At 44.3% G+C, this 19,081-nt stretch overlaps 1 protein-coding gene across 6 annotated transcripts in view; it reads right to left on the reverse strand.

The window, feature by feature from the left end:
* MYO3A (myosin IIIA) overlaps positions 1–19,081 on the reverse strand; it is a 2,295,212-nt gene that overhangs the window by 1,624,562 nt on the left and 651,569 nt on the right. For 5 of the 6 annotated variants that reach the window (XM_069648154.1, XM_069648153.1, XM_069648152.1 and 2 more), the window contains exons 13-14: positions 5,679–5,783; positions 5,498–5,581 (exon numbers count right to left, since the gene is read on the reverse strand). In XM_069648154.1, coding sequence (XP_069504255.1) covers positions 5,498–5,581; positions 5,679–5,783 — 189 coding nt within the window. Of the gene's footprint in view, positions 1–5,497; positions 5,582–5,678; positions 5,784–11,565; positions 11,859–19,081 lie in introns of those variants that run through there. The other variant, XM_069648156.1, reaches the window with a different exon arrangement.

The following is a 19,081-nucleotide window of genomic DNA, read 5'->3' on the forward strand; positions in this document are numbered from 1 at the left end:
TCCCAGCCAGTATCTCGAGATCATCCCCCCAGAGCTCAACCTCATTCTGAATGTCCCGGCTTCCTTTCCAGCTACATCAGACATGGTCTACTGCTTCACGGCTCCTCCAGGGAGGACTGGTATTTGTTTGGAGTCCTTCCTTGCTTTTTATTGGTTCGTTAGAATTGACCAATTGAATAGGCTGGTCTGCTCACTGCAGTACTCAGTCTCAGTATAATGGAAAGGAAGACAAGCTTCTACCATGTTTGCAGACACAGAAGTACTGAGGGGTCTTGTACTAAGGGGAGGGTAAGAGGCCGAGGGAGTTGGGATCATGGCAGAAGTGTACCCCATCTCTCAGAGGGTGTCATCCCATATCCCATGAGGGTGTTCCCTCGCTCTGTCACCCTCCTATGTTGCACCATCCCCAGGGGGATTATTGGACTGTGGCTGCACCTGCCTGGCCACAATAGAAGGGTTTTCCCTATGGGAGAAAGGACGGTATCCAAGGATTTGTCACACTGGTCAAACTTTATATATGACTTCAAAAGGAGCAGATGCATACACAGATTTTAACCTCTGACCAATCCATTAAGGCCTCATGAAGAAAGTATCAGTTACATTAAACATCCTACTAAAATGATCACTTTGTTCCACCTGTCATACTCAGACGATGGTCTCTGAAGGTAAATTAGTACATTTATAAAACAAAAGCCTATTTTAAATAAATATATATAGATTCACGAGTGTGTGTGGGAAGAGCATTTTAGTTCTAATTCCCAAACCATTTTGTCTGATTTGAAAAAGAAAGACATCTGAATTTAGCAGAAAAAGAGGAATACAAAAAAGAGGAATCACAGCCATGTGCAAAGGATATATTAAAATGCATTATTTCTGAATAAATCCACATATTTTAATGGCTATGTTATGCATTCAGCGAGATAAACATAAAGGATGTCTTCGGATTCTGAATATTCTTGCACATGTGAATATATAAGTCTTATTAATGGCACATACCCATATAGGAAATTAAGAAAAATGAAGATTTCAGTCCAAATAAATTACTCATTCCTGAAGGGAAGGCTAACTCACAGCAGACACATTCCCTTACAGCATAGAAAATTGAATGGGCAAGAAATCAAGGAGGAGGTCCCCAGCGGGTATGAAAACATCAAGCAAACTTATCACAGGTTGGTCCAATCCAAAAATGCTGTGTTAAATAATTCTGCACAGGTGGTGTTCATTGGGTATGTAACTTGTAACAAATAGGAAGAAGATTATGTTTTGGCAAGAAGAAGAGTCACTCTAACAGGAGAAAAGCTTATTGGAATTTGAAGAAAGAGTAGCTAATAAGAAATCTCCTTAAGCAAGCTTTTAGATGAGACTGAATGCATCCTAAAACATGAAAGATTAGCTGAAATGGATTTTTGGGAGCAGGTGCAAAGACTGAAAGGAAGAACGTATTGGGTGGTGGTGCCTGATGCCAGCTGATGACCATATATGTCCTATGCCTTTGAAATGCAACCCAAATGTGAGTTCAATAATTCTAGAGTATTCAGACAAATGAACCAGTTTGGGAGAACCCTGTTTATAAGCTATGCCACTGAAAGGGGGAATATAATACAAGGCTAATGTGCTTTCTGATGAATAATTAGAATTTAATCCCTGGGTAGGTTCACCGTAATAAGGCTTTTCTTCAGCAATTTGGGATCTATGGAGGCCTCATACATCCCAAATTGAAATGTGCATGCAAATTATTTGTGGTTGGTGTTTTTCATCGTTAACAAAGGAATTTAAATATATTCCTAAATGATCACATGGACCTGTGGTGTTTTGAGGGTGAACCTCATTCCTTCAGAATATTCAGAGAGCTATGCGCTGCTGTCCCCACATTCCATAAAAAACAGAATTCCTGAACCCAAGCATTTAAAATAATTAAAGCCAATTCACCGCCATAAAAATATCCAACAGTAGCTATGCTCAAGCTAGGAACCCATGTTTTGTCCCAGATAGTGTCCGACATTTTAGATTAGAATTAATCCATGAACCAGATTACAAAAGCAAATGTATTTCTTGTTTCTCTGATGCCAATACTTGACAATTATTTCAGGAAAAACAAAGTGAATTGTTTTGTTTCCAACTTTATTCTGTGAACTGCTTGACCTTTTCATATCAAGGGGCGGGTGGGTTTGGTTCAACTATAATTCCATACTGTAGATTGAATTTAAATGAAGACATTAGTGAGATACGTCTTGTTTATTTGATTTATTGTGGTTGACATCCCCAGTATTGAAAGTTCACTTTTAGGAATGTTTTTATTTTTATTTGAAATAAAACTCAATTTTCAGATTAAAATGGCGAGGTGGTGGGGTGTAATGGATTGCATCGTGGTGATTATTGAGTTGGTGTCATTGTTCCATAAAAGGAATCCTTTGAAAACTAAACCTATTTTCATAGATCTATTTCATTACAATTTTACAGTTTCAAATCTCACCCACTTCTTTAGAGCCGCCAAGGAGAGCGTCTTACCTTTTCTATATGTCCCAAACACTATGAAACACTCTGACTTCCAAGATACCAATGTCATTCAAAAGCCTTAACATGGCCAAACTCTTTAAAAAACTGCAAGGAGCTGGCCAATCCTTATGCAGTTTCAACCTCTCCTGTTCCCTCCCAGGCCCTCTGTATTGCTCTGGCTTCTCAATTCACCAATAAAACCCCTCTCTATCTTCTTCCTCTCCCTCTACCTCTCTCGCCCCCCTCTGGCCGACTCTCCCACTCCTACTCCTTTCTCCTCTTTTCCTTTGACAACATCTGACAATGTTTCTAGACGAGTCAGATCTATGAAAGTGTGGGCTAAACAGGTGCTTCCCTGCTCCTATAGTACCATCAAGGGCCACATCGGCAACTTTGCTCAAGCCTTGGCCGATTTCTGCAATCACTCTTTCGCCAATGGATCCTTCTCCTCATTCCTCAAGCACTCCCTTGTGCACCCCTCCTTAAAAAGCCTTCTGCTGATCCTACCTGTATGGCAAACTGTTGCCCGATCTCTATCACTCCTTACCTGGGAAAACTCTTGGAAAAGCTGGCCATTTCCCAACTTACACTCCACAATAAAACTGTTGGTTATCTCCATGACCATCAGTCCGGCTTCAGAGCAGCCAGATGCACGGGAACCGCTCTACTGAACACACGTGAAGATCTGCTCACTAATCCTGGCTCTAGCCTTCCTTCTGTCCTCATCCTCCTTGACCTTTCTTCTGCCTTTAACATGGTCAATCACTCCATCCTGATCAAACGACTCTGCGAAACTGGGCATCATGTATCAGGCCCTGGAGTGGTTGACCTCCTTCCTCCTGGACCGATCCCCCAGGTACAACTTGGATCCTTTTCACCACCACCTCTCTCTCTCCACCTCTGGTGTTCCCCCAAGCTCTATCCTCTCACACTGGCTCTTAAATGTCTACTTGGCCCCTTTGGCCCACCTGATCTCTACCTTCTGCTCTAACTTTCAGTGTTATGCGATGACACTCGGCTCTCTTTCAGGCTCCCCTCAGCCTCCTCTTCTCTCTCACTCATTCCTGACTGTCCATTCATGATTTAGGAGTGGTGTGCCTCCAATGATCTCTGTCTTAATGCCGGTAAGATGGAGATCCATCTCATTGGGACCCCTGCTCCCGCTTTCCCTCTCTCACTCTGGCTTCCCTCCTTGGGCACTCTTCCTTTGCCTTCCTGTAAGGCAAGAAACCTTGGTGTCATCTTCGACTCCACTCTCTCCTTCTCTCCCCACATCCTGGACCATGCCAAGAAGGCCCACTACCTGCTGCACCTCCTCTAAGGTATTCTTCCTTTTCTCACTTTCCCCTAGAAGCGCACTGTCTCCAGAGCCCTTTTTTCTCTAGGCTGAACTACTGAAACAGCCTTTTCCTCAATCTGCATTCCTCTACTCTACACCCTCTGCAACTAATCCAGAACAGGACTTTGAGACTTGTCCTTGGCTTCAAGTCCAGGGACCATATCTCTGCAGCCCTGAAATCTCTCCACTGGCTCGCAGTGGATGCAAGGATCAAGTTCAAGACTCTCTGTATCGTCCACAAGGTATTCTGGTGCCAGGGCCCGCACTACATCCAACTCTCTCTTCCAAAATACCTTCCTTCTCGAGCCCTTCGCTCAGCTACCTCAAACTCTCTGAGGGTCAGACACTTCTTCAGGCAGAGAGTGGGGAGTAGATCTCTCTGTCCTCTGCAGGTGCCTCCCTCTGGAATGGCCTCCCTGCCCCTCTCATACTTGAGCCAGACCACCTGAAGTGCCGGAGGAAGCTCAAGACCTTCCTTTTCTACTCTGCTTTCTCTCTAGCTCCACTGCTGACCTACATGTCGCCTGCATCGACTGGCTGCTTGTCTACCCTGAGAGTCTACTGGGTACCAGGCTCCTCCATGATCAGTCTCCCCTGCACTGCCTCCGGGCCTACCGCGCACATAGGAGCTGTAACTGCTACCCTCAGTCCCCTGCCGCCAACACTTACCCGGAGGCGCACTGCCCTGGCTGCACTTACTCAGAGCATTGCTGTCCTGACTGAATGACCCTCCCTTCCCTCTCTCTGGCACTCTCCCTCCTCCCTTCCCCCTGCACTTTATGTTGCAGCGCTTGCACGATCTGAATGACACAAGGCCTAGTAAGATTGTGTTTCTTGTCTCCCCTCGCTTGTCTTGTCGCGCCTAGAAACACTTGTGTACAGGTGCGTTATACATGACGTATCATATCATATCACTATGAATCAGCCTTTTAAAGCTTTGCTTCCTTCTTGTGAGTTTTGGAATATACTGCCATTTGTACAAAACCTCCCTATTGCATCAATTACTGCGGAGCTTGTAATCACAATTTCGATCGACCTATTATCCTCTTTTACACTGTTTTTTTGTACAGTTTTTATTTTCAAGTGATGGCAACCTCTTTCCCACCACCCATGTGCCAAGTGTGCTCTGAGAGACAGAAAGGAAGCGTGAGTGAAATATAATATAAATAAATTAAAATGTAGCATAAATTCAATGTAATTGTGATGCTTGATTTTGGAAATATACATACACATGTTTGTGCACGTCTTAATGAAGACCCACAACCCCCTCCCATAGACCTTCACTGCCCAGTTACCACCACCTGATAAGGCAAATCTAGTCCTATTCCATTCTTCATATTAAATGAAATGACATATATGTTAATGCATGAAAAGATAAACAGACACTTGAATGCATTCTATAAGAGCTTAGCATTTGTCTATGTAGGCCGTTTCCTGGCTTAATAATGGCATTATAACCCTTTACATGTAAACAGCAACTCAAATTCATTTTCTATATCCACAAATGGGCATTAGTGTCAACCCATTTACATTGATGCTCATGTGATAATGCGTAAATACCATTTGTGCATGCCAAAAACGCATTTTCACTACCCTAAATATATCGTAAGGGGGCCCATATGAAATGGATAGAAAGCATCTTATTTAAAATCAGTGACATACCTTCCCAAGGACTGTGAGTTGCTGAACCAGAAGGTGAGCACTTTCTGTTTTCCCTGCACCACTCTCCCCCGAAATGACAATACACTAAGAATAGAAAAGGTACATATTTCACTTCACTTATAATTGTGCAAAATAGTATACAACACATACCTTACGTTTTTCTGAATATTGATTTCATTACCTGATCTGATTTGTAGGTCACCATCGACTGGTATGCAATATCGGCCACAGCAAAGATGTGTGGAGGATTAGCGGTCCTCTTGGCTCCTATGTAGAGCTGTGAATACTGTGATGAGGGTGGAAAAAAGAACATGCTTATGTTTCTTGGTGAATCAGGGAGTGGAAATTTTATGGCGACAATGCAAGACGTACATCAGGAACCAAAGAGAAGCCACAGACTGTTTGCATGTGAATTGAAGGATTATTATGAGTTCATCGAAAAAAAATGTACCTACTGGAGAATTGAGCGATTTTTTTTTGGTTCTATTTACTTTTTAAATAATGCAGTGGGAGAGCCTCCTCCAACCACTTCCCCCTACCTTAACCTTTTGCCTTACCCCACCCCATATCTATATTTAATATAAATTAACAAAAACACTTAACAAATTTCATCCCAAAAATGGGGTAAATTCTGAGTAGGTCAATTTGGTATTCGATCAATTTGGGTAATACCGAATTGAACACAACTGGTTTGCTTCTAGGACTAGGTATACCCTCTTAAATCAGGCTGCATCATCACAGTAAAATACTCATAGGCTGCTTACCAAATATTATCATGGTCGCCTACATTGCCAGATCAATCAAAAATAAATGACGTCCTTGAAAAGAAAACTGTAAAACATGAAAAATCATGTATCTTAGCTCACACATACTTTCTGCCTACAAATATCCATACAGTCCTATTTAAGTCAATTTAAGTGAATTTCCATCACCTTATCGCTGTATTCGTTTGATACGCCTGCCACTGTTTTGTTTAGTGTAATGAGGCATTATATTGTCTCATGAAATGTAATGGCATGTGTTTGCTCATACATTGTGAAGATACAACGGTATTACCCAAATTGATCCAATATCAAATTGACCTGTTCAGAATTGACCGCATTTTTGGAGTTAAATTTGTTAATTATTTTGGGTTATTTTTTCTTAAATATAGATGTGGGGTGGGGTAAGGTAATAGGTTAAGGTAGGGAGAAGTGTACAAATATATATCCTTTAATCAAGCACACCATCTTCATGTAGAATGAATAGAGAATACTGTACAAAAACCCACTACAAAGGAAGACCAGAGAAGATGCGACAGACTGGAGAATGTAGCACTCTGAACATAGTTTCAGGGGTGGTATGTAAAGTACTAACCACAAGAAAGATGTATGGGTGAAAACAGCAGCGATCATGATCTAACCAGTGTCTAGGATCAAAGTGTACAGAGGATGCAATTCAGACTCAACAGTTCCTTGATTCAGTTTTTGGTTCTTGGTGGGCTGACACAGTGTCAAACAAAGATAGATGCGAGCTGATCAGCTTAGGTTTGGGCACATATAATCATGAAGGCCGCAGCAGCAAGCATGTGTCAAGTAGGGCTGAAGACGGGTGCTCTGAGTGGTAGAAAGCCGGCTCTCAAAGAGGCATGCCGGGGCGATACCAGGAATGCTTCACAGTTGGCCAGGCTGAGTTGGCTCTACCCGCTGGGGGGATCGATGAGTGACACTCCAGCTGTTCAAGACAGTGGGTGATGAAGCGGTTATGTTGGGTGTGTCGATGTGCGATCGATGATAGTTAGTTGGGACTCAGCTGTTCTTGTAACCCCCAGATAGAGTCGGCATGTGAATGTCCAGTGATTCAGCTCAGGTCCCGGTGTTGAGCAGTTGCTTCGGACCTAGCAAGTGACAGGCTTAGCAAGAAACTTATGCAGTGTTGAGCTGGTCGAAAGTGCAAGCAGTATTGGATGTGGTGGAGGAGTGCAGCCACCAGCGTCAGCAACTTTCCTCTTTTTCCATGTGCAGTGAATGCAGAGCAGCGGGTTTGGTATTGTTAGAACTGTGAGCTTCGGCTGGTCTGGTCCTGTGGGTGCTTTGAACCCCTCTCAGGGGGACATGAGATAGGAAGATTCTGTTCAGGATCTGCTCGCCCAGTTCTCGGGATTCTGGCGAGTGGTAGGTCCTGATCCACAGCAGAGTTTACTCCTGATGTGCCCTGGGAGTGGTAGGGGACAGATCATCCTCCTGTCTTGGCTGATTTCTTCTTCACCTCAGGGTGGGGGCTTTGTTGAGTGAAACACGAATACAGGAAGTCAAGTGAGATTTTCAGAACAAATCTGCGGCCACAAAGGATCGGAGAGGACCTGAGTGAATCTGAAGAAGGGATGGGGGACCCCTTCTTTTAAAAGATATCCTGCTTTAGTGGTCCAATACCTGCTCCTGAATGTGACGGACCATGACAATCTGATGTCACACCCAAAGTTCTTTGCTCCAGAGCAAGTGGAAGAGACAGCAAAGAGAGCAAGGGACAGTGAGAATTAAAATGGTAGAAGCTTCTTTCCCTTGACCATAGCCCTCCCGCCTCTCATAATCCTGCCCCCGTTCCTTCTCATTGAGAACAAATGCCTTTAGAGATGCAGCACCCTGGTCTGAGGCTACTCCTTTTGAATGGGTGTGCTCGTTTGATGCCCGGGCCCAGGATAGCTGTCTGCTTTGCTGCTTTCTCAGGCAGAGGATGTTACCTGCCCTCACAAGGAGATAAAATAGGAGGCTCGGCCCCCCTGTTCCTATCCTGCCATCAGGTCAGCCAGGGCTACACCCAGCTGACCGGAATATACATCACCTTTCACAGCACAGCTGGTTCACAGGAGCTGACACATATGCGATATCAATTGGAATCTGGCAGTCGTACCATGCACTATGCCTAAACTCAGGTGTAGCTTTTATTTAGAGTTTAACCAGCCACCAGCATGAGATACTTATGATCATCATTGTCTTAGGTACAGGGGGGCATATTAAATGCCACGCCTGAGCCCCAGGTACTTGGCTGTCTCTGCCTCTGTCAAGTGGGCATCCCATGGCCTTCGAGCCTGCTCTGTGCCATGAGTAGAGCAGTTGCCATGGATCAGGCTACTGATGTGGAAGGGCACGAGTGCACTGTGTTTTTGGCATTGAGTCAATGGAAAAGGGGAATCTGTTCGCAGATTATCTCTTTTGGAGATCGAATTTCCCTGATCATTCTCTTTGTTAATAATCAAAAAAAGCCAGGGTTTGCACCCTTGCCAGATGGCAATTGCTCACACCAGAGTATTATATAAAGTAGAACAGAAGGCCCCACTACACCTAGTAATTTTATTTAGCCAAATTAAAGACACATCCCTTTCCTAAAAATATTTTCGGATGTGCCATTTGTTTGCTGGTGATACATTGGAGCATGCACAAACTTGGAAGCTAATTACATAACATTAAACTTTCATAACTCTTATTTGCACAGATGTACTTTTATGCAACCCAATCGACATGCAACAAACACAAGCTTCCTTTCACTTTACACTGGATCACAAGTAGTAGAGGGGCTTCAGGTGCATGCTGCACTGCAAGCTAAGCCCTTAACCTAAATTCTTTAAATTGCCTATATGGTGTTGGAAGATGTCACCTCATGAAAAACACAGCAGGAGTTGGGCGAATAACTGGTTGGTTCACGAAGCTTCCACAAAAACCAGTCCAGATAGGAAGGAAAGGTTCACTGACATAGAAAATACCATGAGCGCTGCTCTCCCAGTTGTTCACAGGACATGGGCACGCCCACTCTTGTGGTACCGAATATGCCACAAACTTGCAATCTACATAATTGGAGACTGCATTAGGCACTGTCCCTCAGAACCAACAGTATCATTATCTGCCTATAAAATGATTTCAAGATGTACTGCAACATTGGCCAGCAGAGCTGTGGAAAAGGTCCAATTACTAATTAATAACACCTTATAAGTCTGTAGTCTAAACAAACAGCAAGCAACCACAAGACACAGTCCTATGCGCCAGGAACAACTGAACACACTCAACCATCTGCTTGTCCTGGGCCAGATAATGTGAAGGCATAAAAAGAGGAGTAAGGACAGAAGGAGGTCTTGGAGTCAGGAGCACACAGAGGTAGAGGAGCAAGTTACAGTCCTGCATTAAAGATGAGAAGATGAGAGAACGATGGTGAATCAAAGCAAGTGAGAGATAGAGAGTGAAGGCAGAGGTGAGGGATGCATAAAAAGGATGGAGAAACAAGAGCAGAGACAGGAGTGGAGGTAGAAAAGGAGAGAGAACAAGAAGGTAGATGAGGTAGAGAAAAGAGTAGGTGGAAAAGAGCTAGAGAAGAGCAGAGAAGGCATAGAGTAGAACATGAAGCAGAGGAAACAGTGGAGACATAGGACCGAGCAGGAAAATTTGAGGAGGTAAAGGAGAGAGGGAGCGTGAGAATGTGGCTGAAATGGAAGGCAAACCAGGGGGGTGGAGGAGGAAGGAAGAAAGAGGGATGTCCAAAGTAGGAATGCAAGAGAGAAAAGGGTGGACGATTTGCAATGGATGAAGAGAAGAATTGAAGAAATGGAACAAAAAGAGGGAGAAAGAGAGGTGGAGAAACGGGTCAAGGAAGAAAAGGTAGTTGAGGCAGGGCAACAGGGTTGAATGATATTTGTGATGTCATCTTTGATGTCCTGGGTGTTAGTCTTAGCAGTGCACGGTGGTGGCGCAAGTTATGGTTGCTTAGCTGGTGTTAGTGTTAGCAGTGCACAGTGGTGCAGGCAGTTATGGTTGCTTAGGCTACCATAACTGGCGAATGTCAGGGGTTTTTCGGTTTTACCGCAAACCATAATGTCATGATGATTAATTTTTTTTAGGGAATTTCACAGGTTTTTAGTAGCGCAACTTACCATAACGTCCCCTTAACACAGTTTTTTTGTGTGTGAATTGGACGGGTTTTTAGTAGTACAATTTAAGAATAATGTGTAGCTAAGAAAAAAATGTTGTACGGCATGTCACAGATTTTCATTATTGCAACATAACCAAAAGGTCCCTTTAGGAAGGGTCGTTTGGTAAACAGTATATAGCTTCCGAAGAATGCCACATGAAAATATACTGTTGTACAGCCCCGTGACATGTCCCAGAATCAGTACACCCTTAACGGAACAAAGTGTGCCTGTTGGGCAATGTGGAAATAGATTTTATAATCATGTAGGAACGTCCACCTTCAACATTTGCCTTACACAACGCCAACACGTATTGGTATGCAACGATTGCCAATGCACTACACATTGTATATTGGTAGGGAAAGTTGTACTTATCTGAAAAAGACATCAGCTAAATGCAGCCTTCCTCCCTAAGAAACAGCAGCAGTGGTATAATGTAAAAGCATAAGAAACTGAGTTGCTACTTGCACATAACTGACGAAAAAATGTGTTGCCACACATACAGTTACTCATATTACCGTCTGATGCCTTTTTGCTCAATGCCGGTCACATATTATCATATTGCCTACCGTGGCAAAAAATAAAGCCACCCATAAACAAAGTTAATAATGGGTTAATAATGACCTTTCACAGTATAAATGAAAAAAAAATAAAACTTGAATACACTCCACGTACTACTTATTTCTCTGTAAAGTACATAGGCGCAATAATCTTTGCCAGCTATAGTCTAAATTACGAATGCAGTAACGCATGCTACTAAAAAGGACGTGTACTTTTAGTAATCCGAGGTGACTTTGGCAGTAAGGATCACAAAAGAAAATCCTCTTTCAAGATGGCCGCCATAGAAAGGGAAGGCGGTTATTGCATACATAGCCCCTCTTCCCTTTCCATTGTAGGTTACAAAAAGCCCAAGTACGTGGCGTGACGCAGAACCTGTAAATAAACAATCAGCGACGTACAAGGTAATAAGTTACAATTGCAAATAAAACAGGGGAATGGCAAAGAACACGTGACCATTTTACAGGTTACAAAGTAGATTTATTTAATAACAAACTTGCAGAGACCATCGAAATAATTGGATACTCAATGCAATGATTACAATGCTAGTTAGGGAGGCATTGCAAATGTTGAAGATGAGGAGGCCGTTTTTTGTTGTTGAAACAAACATTTTGGGGTCTTCGTTGAAGCAGTCGCTTTGTTTCCACAGTTATTTCCCAGAAGTCGTCATGACGTTGAGCCTACAGCACCATAAATGATGTCATGTTGCTCCGAATAGCGAGTTCAGCAAACGGACAAAGCGGGCTCACAGTGTCATTACACATTATTGTTATAGACCGGCAACCGCTCACCAGCAGTTGTATTTGCAGTCCGAAGAAGCCCTCACTCGGGATTTGAAAACCATGGCACGCACAGTACGGCAAAATATACCTAGGCGGGAAAGGGTGCAAAAAATAAGTGTCAGTAACCAACCTGTACCAAAATGTTTTAAAAGATCAAATTGAAATTGTGCAAAGTGCTACACAAAAATACGTGCTCAAAGTTGACATTTTAGTATAATGTTACTAATGTCCAAGTGTACCTATAGGTGGAGGTTAGAAACTGCAAAATTTTGCATGCACCGTAAGAGCAAACAAAATGGCAAGTACGCAGAAAGACGATAATTTAGGTATGAAACAAAAAAGAGTGGACACATTTAAAAAAAATTACGTCTCCTCATTTCAAAGAAGACCAAAAAAATGTGCAAAGTTATACACAAACCTATGTGGACAAAGTAAGCATTTCAAATTAGAAATATAAGTAGTAAAAAAGGTTGAGTGCAGTCATACGCTGCAAATGAGCAACCTCTGCACTCTGCAACATTACAAGAAAATTGTACAAGGGCAGAAAAATAATACGTCAATTACATTAGCACAAATAGATGTGCAGTTATGTAAAAATAAAGCATGGTTCACTGTACAGTGGGCCAAAGTAAACTTACAAAATATTTACAGCCTCCATTTTTTTTCGGCAAATCAGTCATGAATGTGTTTGCAGCGAAGAATCTTCGTTGACTGATATGCATGTCCCTTGCAAACATTTTAAAACATAACCTTATCAATTGCTGTTTTTTTTTACCCTTTCATTCCGTGAATAGCGAGCATTTTTCTCTTGGGCTCATGGTCAAAAAACAATTGCCCCTTTACATTCATGCGGATGCGCGGGCATACTGAGCTGTCAACCAAAGAAGCAACTCGTGTGGCCTTCACTCAGAAGGCAAATACATTCTTGCTTTGAAGCAACATAATGAAATCTCATTATGAGAACTTGTACTCCCATACAGCTCCAGAAGCGCTGTTTCAAGCAAACAGTGCAGATGATGGCCTTAGTTTTAAAAACTGAAGAGGCCAATTTGAGGGAAATATTAGTTCAAAACACATTTTAATCCACACGCTGTAATTTGTTGTGGTGGAGTGAGCACGAACATCCATTTAATCGTATCATTTTGCAGACAAGACAACTGCATTTTTTCACTTTGTGCTTCCACAGCTCATTGATCCCCCTCAAAGGTCACCTTGTGAAATACTATTACTTGAGTGTGAGAAGTTTAATGCTGTCTTGTTTTGGAAGTGTTTCTGGCAGTATCCGCGCACACGAAAACATTTGTAAAAGATAGGGGGCCACCGAAGAAAGCCACCTTACAGTTGTAACGCTCACCTGATTCCCGCAGAGGCGCCGGTCTTGACTGGGCGAATACCGTATCTTCAAAGGTGATGTGTAACACACGGTTGGCTCTTTGGGCTGGACCTCTGTGCACTGTGTGTCTGACTCGAAGAGTAAGATGTCTGCAGATAGAAAATATGGGATTAATGAACTGGGGTTATTGGGTGTCTCTCTCTTCTTCCCCTTCTCTTCTCCTGTAGAACCCAAAGGTTAACGCTCTCACCTTAGGTAAGTGAACGCCGAGCTCTCCATCTGCCTCAGGGCAGGGTGCCATAACCAGTTTCTTCACTGGATAAGGGTGCAGGCCTCTTGATCTCAGAGGACTGCTGTCCGTCGTTTACTGCACGAACGGTAAGTTCTGAGTATTTCAAATGTCTTTAAAAGTCTTTTGTAATGAGGTCTCTTGTTTTGCAGGGTTCCGGCGATGGCGGATGACGGGCTGAAGTGAGTTGAGGATGGAACCCGTGTGAGGAATAGAAGCGCCTGGAAGCACGTAAGTAAGCGCTTGTTGCCTGCTTCACGATGCGCACTAACTGTCCTTTTATCTTGTAGGTACAAGTTCGGAGCTGCTGAAGGGTGCCAGAATACCCACTGGGTTCGGCGTGGGAAGGAGTAATGGCACGTGAGTAATAAAGTTACCCAATGTCTTTAAACGCACCTTCTTTTGTCTTTCAGATGCGGGATGCAGCGCCGAAGGCCTCCGGAGCGTGCGAAGAGTTGGTAAGCTTTTGTCTTTCAGATGCCGGAATGCAGTGCAAAGACCTCCGGAGCACGCGAAGAGTAGGTAAGCCTTTGTCTTTCAGATGCCGGAATACAGCGCGAGGCGTTGGTGAAAATCGATGGACCAGGTAAGAGAAGCGCTGTCACTGAAGACGGTAATGCTAACCTGTACTTTCTTGTCTTTATAGGTGTTGCTGAAGACTGGATTCAGGATGGTAAGCCTTTTTCCCTTAGGCCCAGGATCAGATGCAGAAGACACGATGAGTGTTCTGCTGCAGAGGATGCAGAATAACGCAAAGCAAGATTCATCCATCGGGTGTGGTTTAAATAGCCTCCTGTAGTGCTTAGGTGTCTCCTTCCACAGCCTCGCCTAGGTAAGAAAAGAGTTCCTGCTTTCCAGAAGAGTTCCAGTGTTCTGAACCTAGGGAGTGGCTCCTGCCCCACCCAACAGGAAAAGTAGTCCCAAACAGAAGAGGATTAGAGGCTCAACTGGCAGGTAAGTAAGCAGCATGGTCTGCTGCAGGTAAGTCCACCCAAGCATTATGAGCCCGGCGCTTCCAGCGCTGGGACTGGGCATATTTATGAGCCTGGTGCCACTGGCGCCAGGACAGGGTCCAAAAGGTCCCAATTGGACCTGGGTTATGGGTCTGCTTCCAAGGGAGTTGGGTAAGTCCTGACCTTTTGGAAGCAGAGATCATGACAGCACCCCCCCTCAAGGCCCCTCCCAAACCGGGCTTCTCCGGGGGTTTGGGCTTGTCAGGAAATGTTCGATGGAATCTTTTGATTAGACGAGGAGCGTGGACATATTCTTCAGGTTCCCAGGATCTTTCTTGGGGGCCGTAGCCTTTCCAGTCAATTAGGTAAAATAGTTTAGATTTGGAGATCTTGGAGTCCAGGATGCTTTTGACTTCAAACTCGAGTTCTCCATCAACTAGGATAGGTTTTGGAGTTTTAGTTAGTCGGGTTTGAGGTTGCACGGGTTTTAATAGAGAGACGTGGAAGACCGGATGTATCTTCATGTGAGGGGGCAAGTCCAACTTGACCGCTACTGGGTTTACTATGGTAGTGATGGAATAGGGACCAAGGTATCTTGGGTTGAATGTGCGTGGTCCTTTTAGAGGTAGATATTTGGTGGATAACCAGACTTGATCTCCTACTTGATATTGGGGGGCTTCCTTCCGATGTTGATCTGCTCCTTTCTTGTATTGTTCCTTAGCCCTTTGAAGGTGAGAAACGGCTTCCTTAAAGGCTTGGGTGATTGTAGAATGCAGGTAGTCTACTGCTGGTATTCCAAGATCTTGGAGTGGATCCAACTCCGAGGTTCGAGGGTGACTGCCGTATAGAAGAAAAACCGGGGTTTTCCCAGTTCCCGAGTGGACAGAGTTATTGTAGGCATATTCGGCTATCCAAAGGATATCTTTCCAAGTTTTTTCAGTTTGTTGCAGCATGCAGCGTAAATACTGTTCCAGAGTTTGATTGGTCCTCTCGGTTTGTCCGTCGGTTTGAGGGTGGTGACTGGTCGATAGTCTCACATCAATTTGAGCCGACCGACAGCAACTTTGCCAAAAATGAGAAATAAATTGACTACCTCGATTCGAAATTAGAACTGAAGGAAAACCGTGCAGTCGGACGATGTTTTCGAGAAATTCTCGGGCCAGAGTTGTTGCTGTTGGCAAGCCTGTGAGTGGAATGAAATGCGCCATCTTGGAGAATAAGTCCACGATTACTAGGATCGTATTGTATACGGAGCATGGAGGTAGATCAGTGATGAAGTCCATAGAAATCGTATGCCAAGGGCGAGGTGGGATGTCAATAGGGCGTAAGAGGCCGGCTGGTTTTTCCTCTTGACTCTTGTTTTGGGCGCATACTCCACAGGACATTATAAAGTCTCTGATATCTTTTTTCCAAGACGGCCACCAGAAGTAGCGCTTGATCTTTTCTGAGGTTTTGGCCATACCGGGATGTCCTTCCATTAAGGAATCGTGATAACAAGAGATTACCTTTTTCTGTAAATCTGTGCTGGGCAGGTATAATCGTTCTTGGAAATACAATAAGTTGTCCTTCACTGCAAAGTCCTTTCCCTGCAGATGCCAATTCTGTATGTCTGCTGGAGTTACAAGTTGCCTGGCTTTATCCTTAACTTCCTCTATGGATTGTGTGGCAATTACACCCAGAATTCTTTGTTCGGGAATGATAGGTACAGGTTTAGGGTTGATCAAGTGTTCTTCCACTCCCATCCGAGAAAGGGCATCAGCTTTACCGTTTTTTGTACCAGGTTGATAGGTAATTACGAAGTCAAACTCGGCAAAGAATAGTGCCCAACGGAGTTGTCTAGAGGATTGGGCTTTTGCGGTTTTCAAATATTGCAGGTTTCGGTGATCCGTAATCACAGTAACGGTGTGTCGGGCCCCCAGAAGATAATGCCGCCAAGCCTTAAAGGCAGACTTGATAGCCAGAAGTTCCTTATCAGTAATAGTGTAATTGATTTCAGGAGGCGAGAATTTGCGGGACCAAAATGCCACGGGATGCAACTGATTGGTTACTGGGTCCTTTTGTGATAGAACTGCCCCCATGGCAAGGCTCGAAGCATCAGTTTCAACGATGGAGGGGAGTTCGGGGCGAGGATGTTTTAAAATTGGTGCAGAGATAAATTTAGTCTTCAAATTCTGGAAAGCTTGCTCCGCCTCGGTAGACCATTCAAAACGTTTGTTTTTCTTTAACAAGGCGGTGATGGGCTGGACTATTCGAGAGAATTCGGGGATAAACCTGCGGTAAAAGTTAGCGAAGCCTAACATGCTTTGAACACCTTTTACGGAGGATGGTGATGGCCATTTGAGAATTGCATCGACCTTCTTTGAATCCATACGCACTCTGCTAGGTGATAATATGAATCCCAAGAACTCAACTTCAGTCACGTTGAAAACACATTTTTCCAACTTGGCGAAAAGTTTGTGTTGACGCAATCTCTCGAGGACCATTTTCACGTGTTTCCGATGTTCAGATTCCGATGAAGAATAAACGAGGATGTCGTCAATGTAAACAACAACACACACATCTATGAGCTCTCTGAGGACATCGTTCATAAAATATTGAAAGGCGGCCGGGGCATTGCAAAGTCCGAAGGGCATGACCTGATATTCAAATAGCCCATACTTGGTGCGGAAGGCCGTCTTCCATTCATCGCCCTCTTTTACTCGTACCAAGTGGTAGGCTCCTCTAAGATCCAGCTTTGTATATATGCATGCTTTTCTGACTTGGTCCAGGAGTTCAGTGATCAAAGGTAACGGATATCTATTCTTAATAGGTGATCTGGTTCAGGGCACGATAATCTATACAAGTTCTAAGGTCCCCTTCTTTTTTTGGAACGAAGAACAAAGCTGAAGAAGCAGGGGACTTGGAAGGACGAATAAACCCATTCGCTAGGTATTGATCCAGGTATTGTCAGAGGTGAAGGTTCTCAGGCTCGGTGAGGGCATAAATTCTACTACAAGGAGGAGTAGATCCAGGTATCAGGTCTATCTGGCAGTCATAAGACCTATGAGGAGGTAGAGAGTTAGCCTGATCCTTCCGGAAAACATCTTGGATTTCTAGGTATTCGAGAGGTAACTGGGGAGTCTTCGAAGAAATTGCTGCCAGTGCAACATCAGGTGGAGGGTGACAAGTAGAGACACATTCTGGAAACTGAACCGTTCTTGCTCGCCAATCGATCTGAGGATTGTGTTTCTCTAACCAAGGTAACTGAGGGGCCTTGATCACTTCGAACACGATCTTCTCATGGTGTCCATCTTGACTTACTAGCTTCACTTCTTGAGTGGTATGCGTTACTGGTCCGGAGGCTATCGCCGTACCATCCACCGTAGTAATGACGTCCTTTACAGCCTTGGGACAAAGAGTTAGATTCATCCTCAAAACCATTTCATGATCCACATAATTGCCGATGGCACCGCTGTCGACGTAAGCTTCAATCGCATGTAATCGATCCGGATGATCAGGGCTAATGAGGACCATAGGTATCACGAAATGCGAGGTCACGGAACTGGTTTTAACGCTCGGCAAGAGGACCTCTATTCTTGTCGGGCGAGGTCGTTTCCCTGCTCAGAGTTTGTGACCTTGGTAACGGCAGCTCCTACTGCCTTCTTGGCTGGTTTCACCGGACAGTCTCGAAGAAAGTGCCCTGAGTTTCCGCAATAGAGGCATAATTGCAACTGTTTTCTCCTTTCCCGCTCCTTTTGTGTTAGTGGTCCTTTCAGGCCCCCTATTTGCATGGGTTCCCCGGAGTCTACTCCTTTGGAAGGAGTTGGTGGTTTGGAAAATACTCGAGCATCAAACTTGGAACGATCGGCCTTCCTGTTCTGCAGTCTGTGATCTATTTGAACGACTAAGTCTATATAGTCCGAACAGTCTTGCGGGGGATTCACTACTTGGGCTAACACATCTTTGAGCTCTCCACGTAGACCTTTATAAAACAGCGTAATCCTTTTGTCCTCAGGCCATTGAGTTTCCACTATCAGTCTGTTGAAAGACGCAAAATAAGCCAAAAGGTCTTGATTACCCTGTCGCAACGAAAGAAGCTCATTGTCCAAGGCCTGCCCCTGTGAATGACTTGCGAACAGTTTTTCCATACTGAGCTGAAAAGCTTGAAAATCATGGAGAACCGGATCATCTTGATTAACTAGAGGGATCGACCAGTCTGCCGCATTGCCACTAAGGTACGAAAGCACGAAAGCTACTTTAGCTTGATCAGTTGGAAAGGCTGCTGGCCGGCATAAGAAATGCAACCGGCACTGATTAATAAATACTGCAAACCTCTTTGGGTCACCAGAAAATCGTTCCGGCGGAGCCAGAGCTACATTCCCAGGTTGGTTGATTTGCACTTGATTCATAGAGGATGTTAAAGGAAGATTTGCCCCTGATGCAGGTAATGGGGTCTGTCCGGTTTGTGACTGTAGCAATTGTCTAGCGAGATCGTCTGTTCGCTCTTTGGAAATAATCAGTTTCCTTCTTAGAGCGTTCGTTTCCTGACGGGCTGCATGCACTTCTGCTCTTAGCTCCCCAAGTAACTGGGCTAGCAGGTCGGTATCCGAGGTTTCCATAGCGCCTGGGCGGGAGTTTTGCGGTAGGCTTTGCGTTCTGTAACGCTCACCTGATTCCCGCAGAGGCGCCGGTCTTGACTGGGCGAATACCGTATTCTCAAAGGTGATGTGTAACACACGGTTGGCTCTTTGGGCTGG

The sequence above is a fragment of the Ambystoma mexicanum genome, chromosome 2q (genome assembly GCF_040938575.1).
Source record: "Ambystoma mexicanum isolate Mex_15411 chromosome 2q, UKY_AmexF1_1, whole genome shotgun sequence".
Classification (NCBI taxonomy): Eukaryota; Metazoa; Chordata; class Amphibia; order Caudata; family Ambystomatidae; genus Ambystoma; species Ambystoma mexicanum.